This window comes from Phoenix dactylifera, chromosome 13, assembly GCF_051530095.1.
Source record: "Phoenix dactylifera cultivar Ajwa chromosome 13, Ajwa_hap1_PhDact_Kaust_v1.1, whole genome shotgun sequence".
NCBI classification, from domain to species: domain Eukaryota; kingdom Viridiplantae; phylum Streptophyta; class Magnoliopsida; order Arecales; family Arecaceae; genus Phoenix; species Phoenix dactylifera.
In genome coordinates, this window is record NC_143202.1 from 18,564,216 (window position 1) to 18,580,458 (window position 16,243).

General features: G+C 38.2%; 1 protein-coding gene across 1 annotated transcript; it reads right to left on the reverse strand.

The window, feature by feature from the left end:
• Window positions 1-2,931: 2,931 nt before the first annotated feature.
• On the reverse strand, window positions 2,932-9,879 carry LOC103695948 (small ubiquitin-related modifier 2-like). The gene is made up of 3 exons (XM_008777404.6): window positions 9,669-9,879; window positions 3,272-3,421; window positions 2,932-3,171 (listed from the first exon to the last, which is right to left on the reverse strand). The coding sequence occupies exons 1-3, from the start codon at window positions 9,744-9,746 to the stop codon at window positions 3,091-3,093; spliced, it is 309 nt and encodes a 102-aa protein (XP_008775626.1). The 5' UTR covers window positions 9,747-9,879; the 3' UTR covers window positions 2,932-3,090.
• Window positions 9,880-16,243: the final 6,364 nt, after the last annotated feature.

Below are 16,243 nucleotides of genomic sequence, written 5' to 3' on the forward strand. Positions count from 1 at the left end.
AAAAATCAAGGATCGCACAAGCTTATCTGTAATCATCTGTAATAATATTGCAGCAACATGTAGAAAAAGTGGGGTAGATCTGCTAGCTTTGATACTGATGGTAGTGATTAACAATTAGGAATCATTATTGCTTTGACCTGATTAACTTAATGTTCTTGATGATCTACAATATGTGCATATGATGATGTGTGTAGTATGGTAAGTCATTTGGATCTAGGGTTTTATGTTCAACCATAGAATGACTTGCCTTCACTTACAGTCGAAACACATGGATTCAAGTGTTGCTCAGCACTGCATGGCATGGCATGGTACCTCAACACATAACATTCCCAATCTTGACATATTTCTATGGAATGGTAAAAAAAACATCATGCCAATGCGATACCTGCATGCCATTGGCGTATACTTAAATCACTGGACCAAATTGAGGTCAATGCTCTAGTTAACTCGAAAAGGCGATTGAAACAAAGCTATAATTGGTAGTCATGCCCTTTAGGGTTATGAGTATAGACGTAAAACTTCTCATTACTTGGTATTGTTTCATGAAGTGGATTCTTAGAGTTAATTACTCAATATTAGACCTATGTATGTGTCAATGAAGCACCCTAGATGCCAAAAGAAGACCCGTTTAGCAAGTTAATGCATTGCTCATTATGCAAGCCAAACAAGCGCAGTGTCCAATCTCCAGCGTTAGCTATAGCATGGAGCCATGTTCCAATAATAACTTGTCATGCCAAGAAATGCATTCATCTTTCTACCCAAAGTGTCTTCAGTGACATGCCTAAAAGCTTATGAAAGCATTACATGATGCATGCCCCATACAATGCCCATTGGATTTGGATTTCATTTACAGGTAAATAGGTAATGGCTTTGAGGGCATAGACTTCTCAAATTAGGGCCATTTATGGAGCAGCGAGCAGCATGAGAGTGGAAAAAGAACGCAATTCCAATCACAGTGAGCAGTGGACCAACATGTCTTCATATGAATGTCATCAGTGCATAAATGGTAGGGTACACACCATGTATATTATTTGCAAATGACATGTTGTTAGTTAACACAGGATTAGAGGCTAAATTGGAATCATTGAGGTAAGTTTTGAAGCATTATAGCAAACAGCTCCAATGAAAATAGAAATAGAAATGAAAACTAGGTCCATCAAAATTGATGGCCAAAAGGTGCTGTAGGGTGATCATTTCGTAATCTTTGAACCAACCATATGTAAGAATGGAGATGAAGATTTTTGATAGAGTTAATATATGTTTGCCTGCTTGGTGAAGTTGAGACATGCTTCTTATGTGTTGTGCGACGGATATATTGAGAAAAGTAGTACATGAAAGTAGTTAGGCCAGAAATGTTGTACAATTCAATATATTGTGAACAAAGAAGGTTGATGGTTAAAAGATGATGGTAGCCTCCATGATTGCTTGTGGTTCAAATTTGTGAAAAAAATGATGTTACAATACTCTCAACTCTTTTTTTGGTAGAAGCAATACTTCAAATTCTTTAGTACATTTTGGTGTTACAAATATCTTGAAAATGGTTGGCCAAAAAACCACAATTTCTTCAAAATTTATTTAATGGTATGCGAATTCGTCCTAGCATCTCTTTTAGCTCGTCCATGACAGCACTCACCCTATGCTTGTTGCAAAGATTGCTTATGAAAATAGATCTTATTCACATTTACTCAGTTCAGTCCTCGAAAAAGTTTTGCGTATGATCAACTTTTTGGCAAACCAAAGACATACCGGAATAACAATTTGAAAAACCATTTTATAGTTCTTTCCATGTAATAATCATTAGTTTGGTAATTGAAGTTAGATTAATATACATTTCATGAAAAGCCTGTCTGCGGAAGAAATTTGAATGGCAGAAGGAATATTTCATTTGCCAAAGAAATGGTTACAGTAACAAGAAGTGAGTGGAAATGTTTCGGTAACCATCTAGTTCTATATTCTTTTAAGAAATTGGTTTCTATGATTCAATCATTTTTCATCTTACCATTAGTGTAGCAGTTCATGAACCAAATCATACTTCGTCTCTCTGTGTTAAGCTACTGGTATCATCATCTTCAGCATGCTTTGTAAGGTAGCCTACAAGAATCAGCTGACCATCTAGTTCTATATTCTCCTAACAAGTTTGGTTAATATGGTTCAATCTTTTTTTTTCCCCTTACAATTAATCCTAGCAAATTATGAACCTGATCATGCTTCTTCTCCGTGTATTAACCTCCCATTAACTTCAGCAGGCATTGCAATTCACATTATAGAGCACAGAAAAATTTGCCTTGGATTCTGAGGTGGGCAGCTAGATTAACTCCTTTTCTTTTAGCCATCTTAGTATTGCGATCAAAATTCTCAATACCGAACCCTATATCGATACCATACTAGCACTGCATCAAACGGTACAGAATTTTTTTGGCATACTGCATATCAACACACCTTCCGTACCTAATACCGGTAACGAACGGATATAGTATTGTATGTCCCATGCCACTCGGTTTGGCCATTGAGATTGTCAATGAAACTTCTGAAACACTTATTTTTGTATCACTCCTCATTTCTGGGGGCAATATCCCATGAAAGTTCATTGTTTGTCATGTTCCGTATAAGCCGTGCATCTGGAAACCACCCCTTATACGATCACTATCTACATACTTGTTATTCCCTAAATCAGCATGACAATAAAGAGTCCAAAGCAATCAAATCTTGACCAAGGATGCACAGGTGATAACTATTGATAGCACAATTGGTGATATCATGTAGCCATGGCTGAACATCTTTCTTTCCAAAGAAAGATTCTGCTGCAATTTCCATGCATGCTATAGGGAATTAATCATCAGGAACTCATATCCCTATATTTGGTAGCATCACAAGTTCAAAAGCAACATGAAAAGCATCCAATCTTCCAACAGCACAAAGGAAAAGCATACGTATTCCAACATATTAACTTGAAAGGATTCAACCTCAAAAACACAATTATTCTTAGGAGTTCATAATCAGATAACAAGCCTCCATGGCCTTAAACTATAAAGCAAACCTAACCCCGTGTCCACCAGTTGCTTTATAAGGTTCACAAATCTCCTTCAAAAACTAAAAGCCATAAACATTTACCAGACCACCACCTGTTTGGTGCAGCATAGCATCAATTTCATCTCCTTCCTCCATTTCAAGCTGAAAGACATCAAAGGAGGAAATATCAATACAGATGGAAAATTTAAAGGAAATTTAATTCTACTTTCACATTTGCAATGCAAGAAATTCGAAGATTTACTTCATCTGGGGTCTGCTCCCCACGCAGCCTACGGCCATCAAACAGGAAAGCAATGGAATTGAAATCCACTGATTGTCGGTCACAGTATGCATTCATGAGCTTCCGTAGCTGAGTACTGCGCTTGATCCTGAAAAACACCTCATTTCCATCCTGCATAACATAACAAAGACAACGTCATGGTAAAAACAGTGAAAAGATATAAAATATCTTCAGGTTACGAACAAAAACCTTAAACAAACTAGAGAAGGCTACTGTTTGTTTTTTGGCTAAAACAAACAGTAGCCTTCTCTGCTATACTTCTGCACCTGCCATTTTTCATCATTTTAGCAAACACTGGAAAGAACATTCTGACTATAAAATGGCACTCAGTAAACTAAAGGAAAGAACAGAATAATCACTAACATATGTTAATAAACCCCAAAGAAAAGCACTATTGGAAAGCATTGGAAAGGGTTAAGGGCATAGGTGACACAAGTTGGAGCTAAACAACCTATTAAAAAGTGAGAACCACAAGTATGCTCTTGTTCTGTTGATCTTGCTTGGAACTGGTCATTCATCCTTGTCATTACAATACTGAATTCGTGCACAAGGCATTCCACATCCTTGTTGATAAGATTCTATATTTTTACCATCTGTCAAAGGGCAAACGACCTAGAAATGCTAGCAAATAATGCTCTAGCTTCCTACACCAATTGATGCACCTTTTAATTGGAAGATGCTCAACAGAATAACGTCAGGTGTGCTAGCTCTCAGCTTCTTAACATATCTAACTGATTAAATACCTACTCTCCTAGAGCACATATCCACCCAGACGACTCTTTAAGCCTCATGAAATGAACACATTCTTCCATCTATTCATGTTGTAACCCTTGCTCAACCACCTCAGCCATACCTGAGAAATTAAAGAAGAAAAAACTTCTGACCAGGCTGAGGTAGTTATTCAGGTTGAGAAATATACCCAAGGCATTTGTTGAAATTGAGTAGTTACCTTGCTAAACTTGTTCTGTATTTTCCTTAGCTTATTAAATATACCTTTTTGAACACAAGATGCCTATGAGAGCTTGAGGCATGTGCAAGAGACAACAAAATGAACCAGAGAAGGGAGTGGGGCACAAGTAGAGAGATCTATTGATCTGTTCCTGTGGAAGGAATCTGCCCAGAGTCTGCAGAAGGGTTTGTTATGAATTCAGTCCCCGAATATACCAAAGAAAATAGAGATGCCTGTTTTCTTTTCTGTCATATAGGATGCAGTTGGCATCAGCATAAAACACACTGGAAATTGATCATGGCAAACTAGGGCTCAGCTTTCTTGCATTCCTCTGGAAATAATCAGAAAAAAGAGAAAACTTTCATTTCCTTTGCTCTTCTCCTTTTGGCTTCATTTCCCCACCCACCAACACCTAATATATTTTTTTTCATCTCGGAGAAGCAAAACTCAAACAATTATATATTTCCAAGTCATTTCAAAAATAAAACTTCATTATTATGACAACCATGACAATAATAGGAGAGTTCCTTGTAACGCAGCTCCACATGGTCAGTATATTTCATCAATTGAAAGTGTTTTTCTAGGTATCCCGAGCATAATCATGAAGCGAAAAAAAGAACTGTCATAGTATACAACCTGCAACAACCTTGTTTCATGATAGCTCAATACGGATTGTATGCTAAAATCAATTTTCTAAGGGATGGAAAGGATGATGGCCCACTACAAAACCATACAGACCACCTATGAAGGAATTGCAAAGAAGCAGATGTGATAAACTAAAACCATGTAGGAGGTCAGTCATGGTCAGATTGGCAATGGCTTCCTACATAAGCCAACTTTTTCTCAGGATTGCCCTACATTTCTCAATTAACATGCTTTACCTTGGCTGATTTCTTGACATTTTTTATCTTTTTATTTTTTAACATTTAATAAAATGTAATATTTTTTTGTTTTTTGAATGGTTTTAACTCTAATTTGATGTTTCCTAAGGTCTTTTGATGTTTATATTAGGGTCAACAACCTAATTTGATATTTGTATCATCCAGTACATCTTAAATGATGCTTCTTGATCCTAAATAGACTATAATTATATCATGAGATGCAATTAAAGTAGATCAAGCAGTATATTTGTTAAAAAAAAAAAAAATAAGTGAAATACAAAATATACAATCAATTAGATGCATTAAAAGTACAGCATATATACCGACATCCAAAATCAGATGGAGTGTCAATGTCCCTTATAGATGTTAACACCATTAACATAACTAAGAGGCACATCAATCTACTCATCTACCCGTATGGCATTATAGCCCTGTACGCTCAACCCATAAGGTACACATGCTGGATTATAACTAATGTTGGATCTCTCATTAAAGCTCTGGTTTTGGGAAGTATCGCCTATTTGATAATACAACTGCGGAGAGGCCTATCCAAATCTGTCGACAGCAAAGTCCAATCCGAAAAGTGCTCCAGGCTATGTAAGACAGTAGCTACTGAAAGACGATGCCTCAGACGTACTATATCTATATCCATATGGATCGTAGACTACCTGTGGCTGTAGGTAATAGGATCCAGCATATGACTCGAAACTCAATACATGTATGGATCCTACTCCACGTGCGAGGTCATCTGCAATTGCATCGTATCCTCCTGAACAACCTCAAAAAATCTATCTCCTGCATGCAATCGTATCCTGGCGGTTTCTGCCAACTTGTGCACCATGATCCCTATCTTTGTGGCATACGTAAACTGGGACTCATTGGTGAGTTGAAGACCACTTTACAACTGTCCCATAAATGGTGGTCCCATATCCTCCATTGTCTTCCACTTCTTCTCTGGCCACTAGACCCATGATCGTTAAAGCTATCATCGCTGCTCTTCTGAATCTTTGAGTCTGAGTAAACTGACTCCTCTACTCTTTCCATCGAGGTTAGAATTGTCATCGCTGCTCTTCCGAATCTCCGAGTCTTAGTAAACTGACTCCTTTACTCTCTCTGTCGAGGCTGCAACTACTTTTTCTTTTTTTTTTGAAACTATGCGGAGCAGCTGTCTACTTTTCTTTTGTGTCCCTCTCTGCCTCGTTATGCAGAGAGGATGGATAGCGCCCTCCTAATTGAGTCGACCGGATAGCATAATAGTCTCCTTTAGTCTCGGCCATATCTCTAGAAGAATGTCTCAAATATAGAATCATATGGTGATCGGCTTCCAATTGACCCTCGTGGCTGTGGCTGATCAACTGGATGTATGCATGGAATGTTTTGTTTTACCCATTGCTCAGCATCCATCCTAGCCTTGCTGGCTATGAAACTAACCAGTTGTAGAGGTGATCTTGGCTCATTGAGCTCCAGCTCCTATTGCTCGCCGACAAGACATGAGATCATTAGAACATCCCCATCCTGAACAAAATCACCATGGATCATATCCGTATAATTCAGCTCCATTTTCTCCTAAATGCACTTTAACCTCAATCTCAGATTGTAGTAGATATATACGAGATTGTTGAGACGCCTCTATATTTGCTTGCTATGGATAAGGGCGAAGATGGATCAGTTGCACTCACAGCCACTCGAGAAAACCGTCTAAGAGAGAATTCGGATGACTAGCTACTTAAGATTTCTCACTGATAAACTAAAATGAATCTACCATTCAGCTACAAAAGCATTGAAGAAAATTACATATAAGATTGTATCATATTAATAACTATAAAACATTACTTAATAGTTATTGTTGATATCTAATATATCTGAATTCATAGTTTTCTTACTCATGACATCTGCTGAGACTTCAAAACTATTAGTATCCTCTCTAAATATTTTTGTTTGTGAAAAAAAGTATTATAATATGTTAATAATTGAAGACATGAGTTAACAAAATTAATTTACATATGCCACTTAAGTTAACTTACCTCTTATAGATACTGGGTCGTGACTTTTGAATCAGGCTCCATCATGTAAATCATATTATGCAAGATAAATAGAAGTTTCTCATCCATACTGATTCTAGGTACGGTATACTGGAACCTCGGATTCAAGTAGTAAACTGCCAAAAACAAAGTTTGCCATTATTTAATAAAATATTTATAAGTATAGTAGTCAAATTTTCAATATTCTTGCTTATCTGTTAGATCTAACTCCCTATCTATTTAGTAATCTCATATCTGCTCAATGATATCGATGTACTTTTGGGCATGCTTCGGATCTACCTCCCTATCTACTTCCCTCTCCATCATATGATATAGAAAGACCATCTAAGGGTATCTCTCACTGTCTCTAGCCCGAAGCACTTCATATAATGACTTAATAGCCTTCACCATCTTCTCGGCCCGCTGTCAGAATGTCTACCTCATCGCCAAACTCTCCATATGGCTCCCCTCAGTGTCGGCCCTTGAAAATCTGCTTTCGTGCTACTCGGCACTGACAAACATCTGATGCAGGACTGCTTTTCTCTCAAAAAGGTTATCAAGTACAATATTGTTAGTAGCAAATTGTATGATAGCCAGTTTTAAGATCTCTCCCTCATGCACTTTCTTATCAGTGAAATGAGTTGTATGGTTATAAATAAATCTGGTGATGGACTAGGCTCTCTCTACTATCTGTTGCATCCTAAAATCCTTCCAGTCTCTATTAACATGAGGTTGATACAATATGTAACATATTAAATCCAAAAAATATATGACCGCTGCTTCATCAAGATTTTTCCGGCGGTTTTATACTGTGTACTGCTATCGATGATGATCTATACAACATTCTTCCCATCTACCTGGTCAATCATTTCCTTCATCAATCTGAGGATATATATGGCATCATGCACTGAATCGGAATCATCAACTGACTACTGAAAGAAACTCTTTGTCACGGTATGTCAAAAAGTTGATTATGCTCTATTTGGTAGGACCGATCCAACCATCACACATCACCATCGGTTTATATATAGGACACTTGCTTTGGTTCGGTATATTTCCCGTTTGTGTGGTTCCCTCTCGATTTGCTTTAGTACACCCCAAAAAATGCAATTCAAGGTGATACTGCATAGCATATGCCAAAATAATGCTCAAATAGGATAAGATGGTGCTTGATTCTAAAAAACAAAAAGCTGCCTATTGTAAACTTATGTTGATTCCTCGTCATTGCTAACTCAAAACTACTGTACTAAACTGTATCCGCGTCATTCCCTCACCACATTATTGCTGTCTTAAGCAAGGTTCACCGTCTCGATACCAGATCTCATATCGGTACCATCTTATGATAGTATTGGTACACCCAATATGGGAACTAGTTTGGCGTACCGAGTGTCGGTATGCTCTCCATACTGCAAATTAATTTAGTACCGTTATAGTAGGTACAGTTGGTACATACCAATACTGACCAATATAGCAAACCTGGACTCTTAAGAGTTCAACTACGTAGTAGAATTTAAGAGAATGCAATAATTATACTCTAACTCATAAATAGAGAGCATTCAACCAAAACAAAAGGTGTTTTCTATTTTCAATAAAGGAGGAAAGTATACTCAACATGACCAAGTCCAACAGCAGACACTAAACAGGATCATCAATAACAGATTCTCACTTCTATGAGGGAAGGTGGGGAGAAAAGGTAAATACTTCATTCCAAATTCATCACAAAACTCCACCATGGCCTCATAGCTTATGAACTCATTTTTTCTGACCCTCCAGCCAACTTCTCAACCATTTTACTTGACAAGACATCCTCTTTGCTTGAGTGTCAAACAATTTAAAATCGGTTCTCCAGTAAATTCCTTCTTATTATGTATATTTTTTTGAAAGAAAAGTTTCACTCCAAATTTCCTGTATTGCGGCTATTAGTTGGTAGTCACACAGATCCTTGCATTTAGTACAACTAACCCATCAGTGCATTTTGCGCTCCTATGAATAACTCAGCTCCAACAATACGAAAGGCACTTAGTGGTGTGACAGTAATAAAAAAAATCCTAGTCGTAAAAACAAGCAACACCACAACTAATTACCCACCGGAAATTTCTTACACCCACAAGTAAATGGTTCCAAACATAAACAAGACCCCCCACAAGTTAAGATTAAAGGCAAAAAAAATAATACTAATACTATAATTATCCAGCAAGCACAGAATTTTAAACTTTAATTTAAAAAATAAAAACCTTCTTCCAAGTATTTAATTTTTTTTCCATATTCCATGAAGTAATAGTTGATCATATCAATACTGTTATTCAGCACAGATCAGCAAACAATCTACTATAATCCAGTGATCCAACCAGAAATAAACCAAAAAAGATGGAACAAAATCTTACAATCTGGCATTAAAATAAGTAAGAGAATTCCAAATGATCAAATAAAGAAGAATTTAAAGGAATTTCTATATAACTTTTTAAAAAAAGAGAAACACCACAACGATGGATAGAGAAAGATTATACCTGGCCCTTAACCTTGAGATTGATGTGCGCCGACTGATCGGCGGGCTTCTTGTCCTCCTCCTGCGCCGCCCCAGACATTTTCTCTCCTCTTACCCTTGATCTCTCGATCAAAAATCCCTCCTTTCGATCGGAAAACCGCTACTTGGCCTCCTCGGTTTTCTAGGGTTCTACTCCAATTGGGAAAGCAGTGGGGAAAAAGACGGATGGAAGCGGGGTGCACGCGAAGTCCGTCTCTCGTCTAGTTGCGAAGAAAATTATTTCAAAATTAAAATCAATAGTTTTGTCGAGTCCGCCTGTGATGCGCGGAGTGAGAGGGATGGATTGGTTGGGGGTACAAGCGAGGGAGTACAATATTCTATGCAATTATCATATCATCCGTTGGATTTTCCCCATGAGTAATATCTCAGCCACCACTCTTATATTTTCTTGTGGTTTTGATTTCACTGTTCCTAATTGTATGATGGTATCACTGCATGGAAGTTCTATGCATGGATGCAATTGGGGCATTTTTATGGTTGACTTGGGCTATGTTGATGGTTTGGAATCATTTTTGTGGTCTATGAGAGATAGAAATGAGGGGACTTCGGTGGTCATGATCCTCAAAATTGTTAATTTAATAGGGCATTAAGTTGAGAAGGTGTACTTAGGGTGTAAAAAAAAAATTACTGCATCTTCTATTAAAAAAATATTACTATTTTTTCAGCTTTTTCATAAGATTTGTGGCCTTTGATCAAGGTTTTTCTAGCGGCAAAGATATTAATTCGTATCCACTGTGTCGACCACTATAAACCAATAAATCTAGATGTATTAGCTAATTCGATATTATTGCTGATATTTTCTATTTTCTAATTAAATATTAATTACACATTTTGTCTAATAAATTTCAAATTTAATATTTTAAACTAATTAACGATCAAGTTATTATCTAAAATTTTGATATCCCAGTCCTGAAATAGTAGATGACGTCTTGAAAAATCACTGATCTTTGTAAATGTTCCCAAGAACCATCTCCAACAAAGGATCTTGGCTCATCTCCAATCACCAACCGAGATGGATGATATGTTGGTTATTAAAAACCTTGCTTTCAATTTATGCATGTATAATGCAATTTAAAAGTAAAAATGCACCCTATCAAATGAAAATATAGGAAATACAAAATAAAATCGAGCATTATTTTTTAACATCAATTAAATTTTAATAAAATGGATATTCTGCAACAATGAATCATTTTGTAACCGTTATTTATAGTTGCTAGCTAGTTATCGCATGTGCTTATGAACATATAGTCAGTCATGAATTAATGATATCAAAATAATAAAAATATAGACAAGAAAAAATAATTTAAAAATTTACTGATATAAATCAAATCTCACATCACACAATTTGATTGCTCAAAAGAAAATATTAACGTTTAGATATATATTGTCTGAGAAAAGAGTATATTATTATCATTTTCTGAGAAAGACAATTCTTGTATGTGATTTGTAAGGGGAAATTGATATTTCAATGCAAAAATAACTACTATAATGTCAACAAATCTATTCCTCTCAGATTCATTCTACTTGACCTTCGTATGTAGTGTACCTTAATATTATCTAAATAAAGATAAAATCTACCATCAACAATCACTTATATAAATGGCCACTTGGATATAATATGTCCTTTTCTAATTATACGTTCCATAAAGATGTAGTATACCCTCTTGTGTAATGCACTGTAAATGTTGCCATGAATAAAGAGAAAAGTGTCATTAATAACCACTTCTTTGTGTTTAGTTAATGCCACATAATTACAGTATCCTTTAAGAAAAATATAGGTAAAAAGCTAAAGTCATAATTTTTAAAAAAGAAAATATTCTTTTTGTGCTTCTCGGTGCTTATGTTCTCACTCCATACGCTTCTCACAAAATTTTACTTATAGTAATCCAACAAGTAAAAATAAAATTTATAAATTTAGTAAAATAATTTAACTACAAAGGTGGTACATAGCTCTTTTTCAATGTCACAAGGAAAAGGAAAACAAAGAACAATGATTTATATGATGAAAATAAAACATATTGATCTTCTCTATTGTTGATTTCATTAATAAAGTAATGGATTTTAAAAAGTTAATAGTTGAAAAATAAAATTACAAAAAAATAACAATATGTATTTCCTTAAAACATTATTCATAAAATGAAATGCTTCTTTTGGATTTAAAAGAAAGAACTTTTATATAGAAGATGAGCAACAAAGAATCTTAGGTTATCATTATCCACTATTGTTGTCGCAAGAAAGAAGAGTAAATGCTACTCTTGTCGGTTATCCCCTCTCCCACATAAGAGCAGCCCAATGTATTTAGGGGCCTAAGGCTGTTTTGTCTTTGAGGCCTTTCCTGCAGTAGGCCGGCCTAAGGCAAACTCATAAAGGGGCCTTTTTTCTTTTCATTCTATCTTTGAGACCTTTTCGGTGGTAGGTCTTCTTTGAGCTGGGGCCATAGGCGACCGCCTCAGTCGCCTAAGGGTTGAGTCAGCCCTGCTCCCACACGAGAAAGATGTGTAAAGAAAGAAGAGCTAGTGCTACAATCTTGTTGGTTATCACCTCAACCACACGAGAAAGATGTTATACACTGCTTGTAGTCCAAGGCTAGAGATGGAAGCCTGTCCTTATTATCTTATGTGGATACCCCAAATTGTTATCTCAATATATGGATGTGAAGATAGAGTTGAAAGGAGATAGACTAGGATAGTTGGGAAAAAGTTATACTTGCAAAAGAACATCCAACATAGATGAGTTGATGATTGTTATCCAAACACTTTGTTCTTCAATTATTATAGATATTTGATTCTTTTGGAGATGAAAGGTTTTCATGTTAAACGTAAATTATAGGTTAGATCAAACATCTCGCATTAAGTTTAGACCAAATTATACCTCTAAACACACACACAAGCACACACACACACACATATATATATATAGTGATTTTAAAGGGTAAATATGCAATCTCTAGTGATTGTAATATATGCAAATAATGATTTTAAAGGTAGATATGTAATCTCTAGTGTTGCCGCTGGGAACTGGCCTATCCTAAGCGCTGAGTAAGTGATACGATATTGCTGGAGAACTCGATGATTGGTTGTTGGGGTTGTGCTCAGCTGAGACTTGAGGCGGATGGTTGCTGTTGAGGTTGTGCTCAGCTGAGACTTGAGGCAGATGGTTGCTGTTGAGGTTGTGCTCAGCTGAGACTTGAGGCAGATGGTTACTGTTGGGGTTGTGCTCAGCTGAGACTTGAGGCGGATGGTTGCTGATGAGGTTCAGGTCTAGTCGCTGCGCTCCAACTTGGAACAACCAAAATGAAGAAGTCCTCTTGTCGGACTGTGTCCGATGGAGGACCTTCAGATGCCTAAGTTAGGACAATGCTCAAGGAGCAGGAGTAGGTTCTTAGTAGTCTGTTAGGATGTCTGGGCACTTCTTTGAAAGGACCTCAAGAAGCTGGTTGTATAGGCGAAGGCGAAAACCCATCGCCATAGAATTTGGGCACGTGGGTCGGCTAGGATTGCTGGCCTCCGTACGTTCCAAATATCAAGTGCAAACATTTCACACGTGGATCACACCCTGCCTACTAAGTCGGCAGCATTTTGGAGATCGTCTGGGATCTCGGCTAGGGTGTTGTCAGCTGTGAAGAGCTTTCAAAATTTTTACCAGCCGCGTGCTTTCGGGCGTGCTAGATGGTTGCCCCTGATCGATGGTGCATTAGTTTTGTGGCGAATTCTAGTTGGACAACTTTTCTTGTGAGCAGTGATCAGTCCCGATGCACATCACTTTCCCTTCACTTCCATAACCGAGCCGAGTTTGCCGGCTTGGGTTACAAAAGTAGCTTTTCCAATAGGGTCATCTTGATAGTGATTGCTGAGAAGGATACACAGAGATTTTCTAGATCCCACATTTATGAGGGGTGTGGCCATGTTGTCTTTTTCGAAGCGTTGTAATCATAAGTGAGACGTCCATGAGCTAAATGGCCATTTAGAGTCTACTGGCAATTCAAAGAGTCGTTCTAGGATGAACGTTCGAGGGACATGTGGCTAAGGTTTGGCAAGGCGTCGCATCAGAATTGGTTGCTCAAATCCTCCATAAATAGGAAAGGCGGCAGCTTTAGCCCATTCACCTCGTTCCCCCATACTCTAGAGTCTAAAGAGAGAGGAAGAGTGCAAGCGCAAGGATTCCTTCTATGCTTCTGCTCCATGGTTCTTCTTTCTTGTCCTCGGCCAAACTCTTATTTTTCTCTCCTGGTGGGTAGCTCGCATCCTTTTTCTTTCCCCTCTTCTTCTATCCCTTTTTTGGGCATCGTCTTTGGATCCATCCACCGAAGGTTGGTCTTCCGATGATGAAAGGGTAGGCCAGAGTTTTTCCAATTAGGTCTCTGTGACTTCAAAAGGAGCTCACCCTGAGATGTCCTCTCGTCTAGATACTAAGCTAAGTTTTTTGGTGGAGTCTGACCTTGATCGAATTCGGGTGGTATTTTCTATCCCTCAAAACTTCATCGTAGAAAGGCTCGGTCCCTCGAATTGATTGACTTTGCTTGAAGAGAACCGAATAGCCCTATACAATGAGTCCTTGAAAGTAGGGTTAAGGCTCCCGATCCCGTCGGTCATTGTCAATCTATTGGCCCAATACCAACTTGTTTCTGCAAAGCTTGTCCCTAATGCTTGGAGGATGATGGTGGGTTTCTTCTATTTTGTTCAGCTTCAAGGAATTATCCTCACACCGGAAATGTTCCAAGCTTTCCTTCAAGTGAAGGCTCATCCCCAGAATAAGGGATGGTTGTACCTTTCTTGTAGGAAAGGCTATAATATCCTTCCCTCTAGCCCTTCATCCAACCACGGCTAGAAGGGTCAATATTTCTTTGTGTCCTCGTCAACTCCCTAGGATTTTCTGACTCAGTGGAGGACACCCGAGAGGCGGGCTCCTCTTTCCATTTTTGTTAGATGAAGAGCAGGAGTCTATTGATCTGCTTCGTTTGATGAGAGCTCCACCTTTGGCCAAGTTGCACTCGGAGTCGGCCTTGGTAGACGCTGATTTGAGCCTTGCTTCTGTCGTTGGCTCATTCTATTTCTTTCTTGTTGGCTAGGCTTTGTTGACTAACTTAGCTTTTCTTTGCGCTTGCAATGATAAAGTTAAAGGTAGATTAGCTCTTTCGCTCCTCGAGAAAGAGAAAATATGGCGAGGATTGTTCCTCCTCAAGCTACAAGAGGAGTGCACCAGCAGGATCTCCGCTGCTGAGGTCGGGCTCTCAGCAGCATTGAGTCTCAGCATTAGGGCCAAGGAGAGGGTTGTTGGGAGAGGATCGCCAAAGTGGAGGTGATTAATGTCCTCCCTATCTCTGTACGACCTCCTACTATGGGAACCGGTCAAGAGGCTCTCCCTAGCATCTCTGAGTTCACCCAGGTGGTCGTTCCTATGGCCATTCCATCTTTCATGACCGATCACTGGCGTGCCTCAGACAGAGACGCCTAAGTTGGCCTTTGACCCCTCCGCCAAGGGTATGCATGCATCAACATCCTCGCTCCGACCCACCCCGCAAAGCATAGAGTTGGACAACTTTTTGCTGAATTGGTCCATGAAAACCTCTGACTCGGTGCTATGCCAAGGCGATCTCCACATTATGTGGGATACGGTCTAGGGGTTCAATTATGTGGGATATGGTCTAGGGGTTCATACTCCTTGGAGCCAAAAAGGAGCTGCAATGAAGGCCGCTGGAGAGCATGTTTACTTTGTCTTGTCATACTGCTATCGAGATAATGAGATTGATTCTTTCTTCTTTTCTTCCTCCTCTTCTTTTCTTATTAGAACCACTGACCCTCCTTTTGTTTCCACAGGGGATGTATGCTGCCCGCATACTTATCAAGATCATTTTCTCCTACCAATAGAGATTGGAGGTCTCCGACTATTGTCTTCGAGAAATTGAGTGTTGTTGCCTAGAGGTGCAGCCCAAGAGGGGGGGTGAATTGGGCCTCTTTAAAAATAATCAAAGTTAAAATGTATGGAGTGTATGAGTTACTATTATTTTATAGATTCAGCAACGGAAATAAGATTGCACAAATATGATAGTAAATAAAGTTAGGAAAGCAATCAAAAAAATACAGAGAAAAGGAAGAGAAGAATCACAATCACAAACACCAAGATTTATAGTGGTTCGGTGCACTCCCAGCACCTACGTCCACTCCTCAAGCCTAGCTTGAGATTTCACTATAACCCAGCAGATTACAGCCTGATTGGTTTCCGAGCTCACAATCAAAATCCAGTTGGTTTTCCCAGGCAACCAACCGAAAATCTTTTATTTTCCGGGATCACAAACAACCCAGTTGGTTTTCAAACAAACCAACTAAAAACTTTACACCGTTTGTTTTTCCGGGCTCACCAACAACCCAGTTGGTTTTCAGATGAACCAACTAGAAACTTTTTTCTTGCTGAATATTCTCGATTCAGCAACTTCCAATCGAGGCTTGGAAGAGCCTTTACAAGTTTCAAATCAATGAAACTATTACAACAACAATTAATCCAACTGAAAGAATGCTGTAACTAGAAAACTTAAAGTTT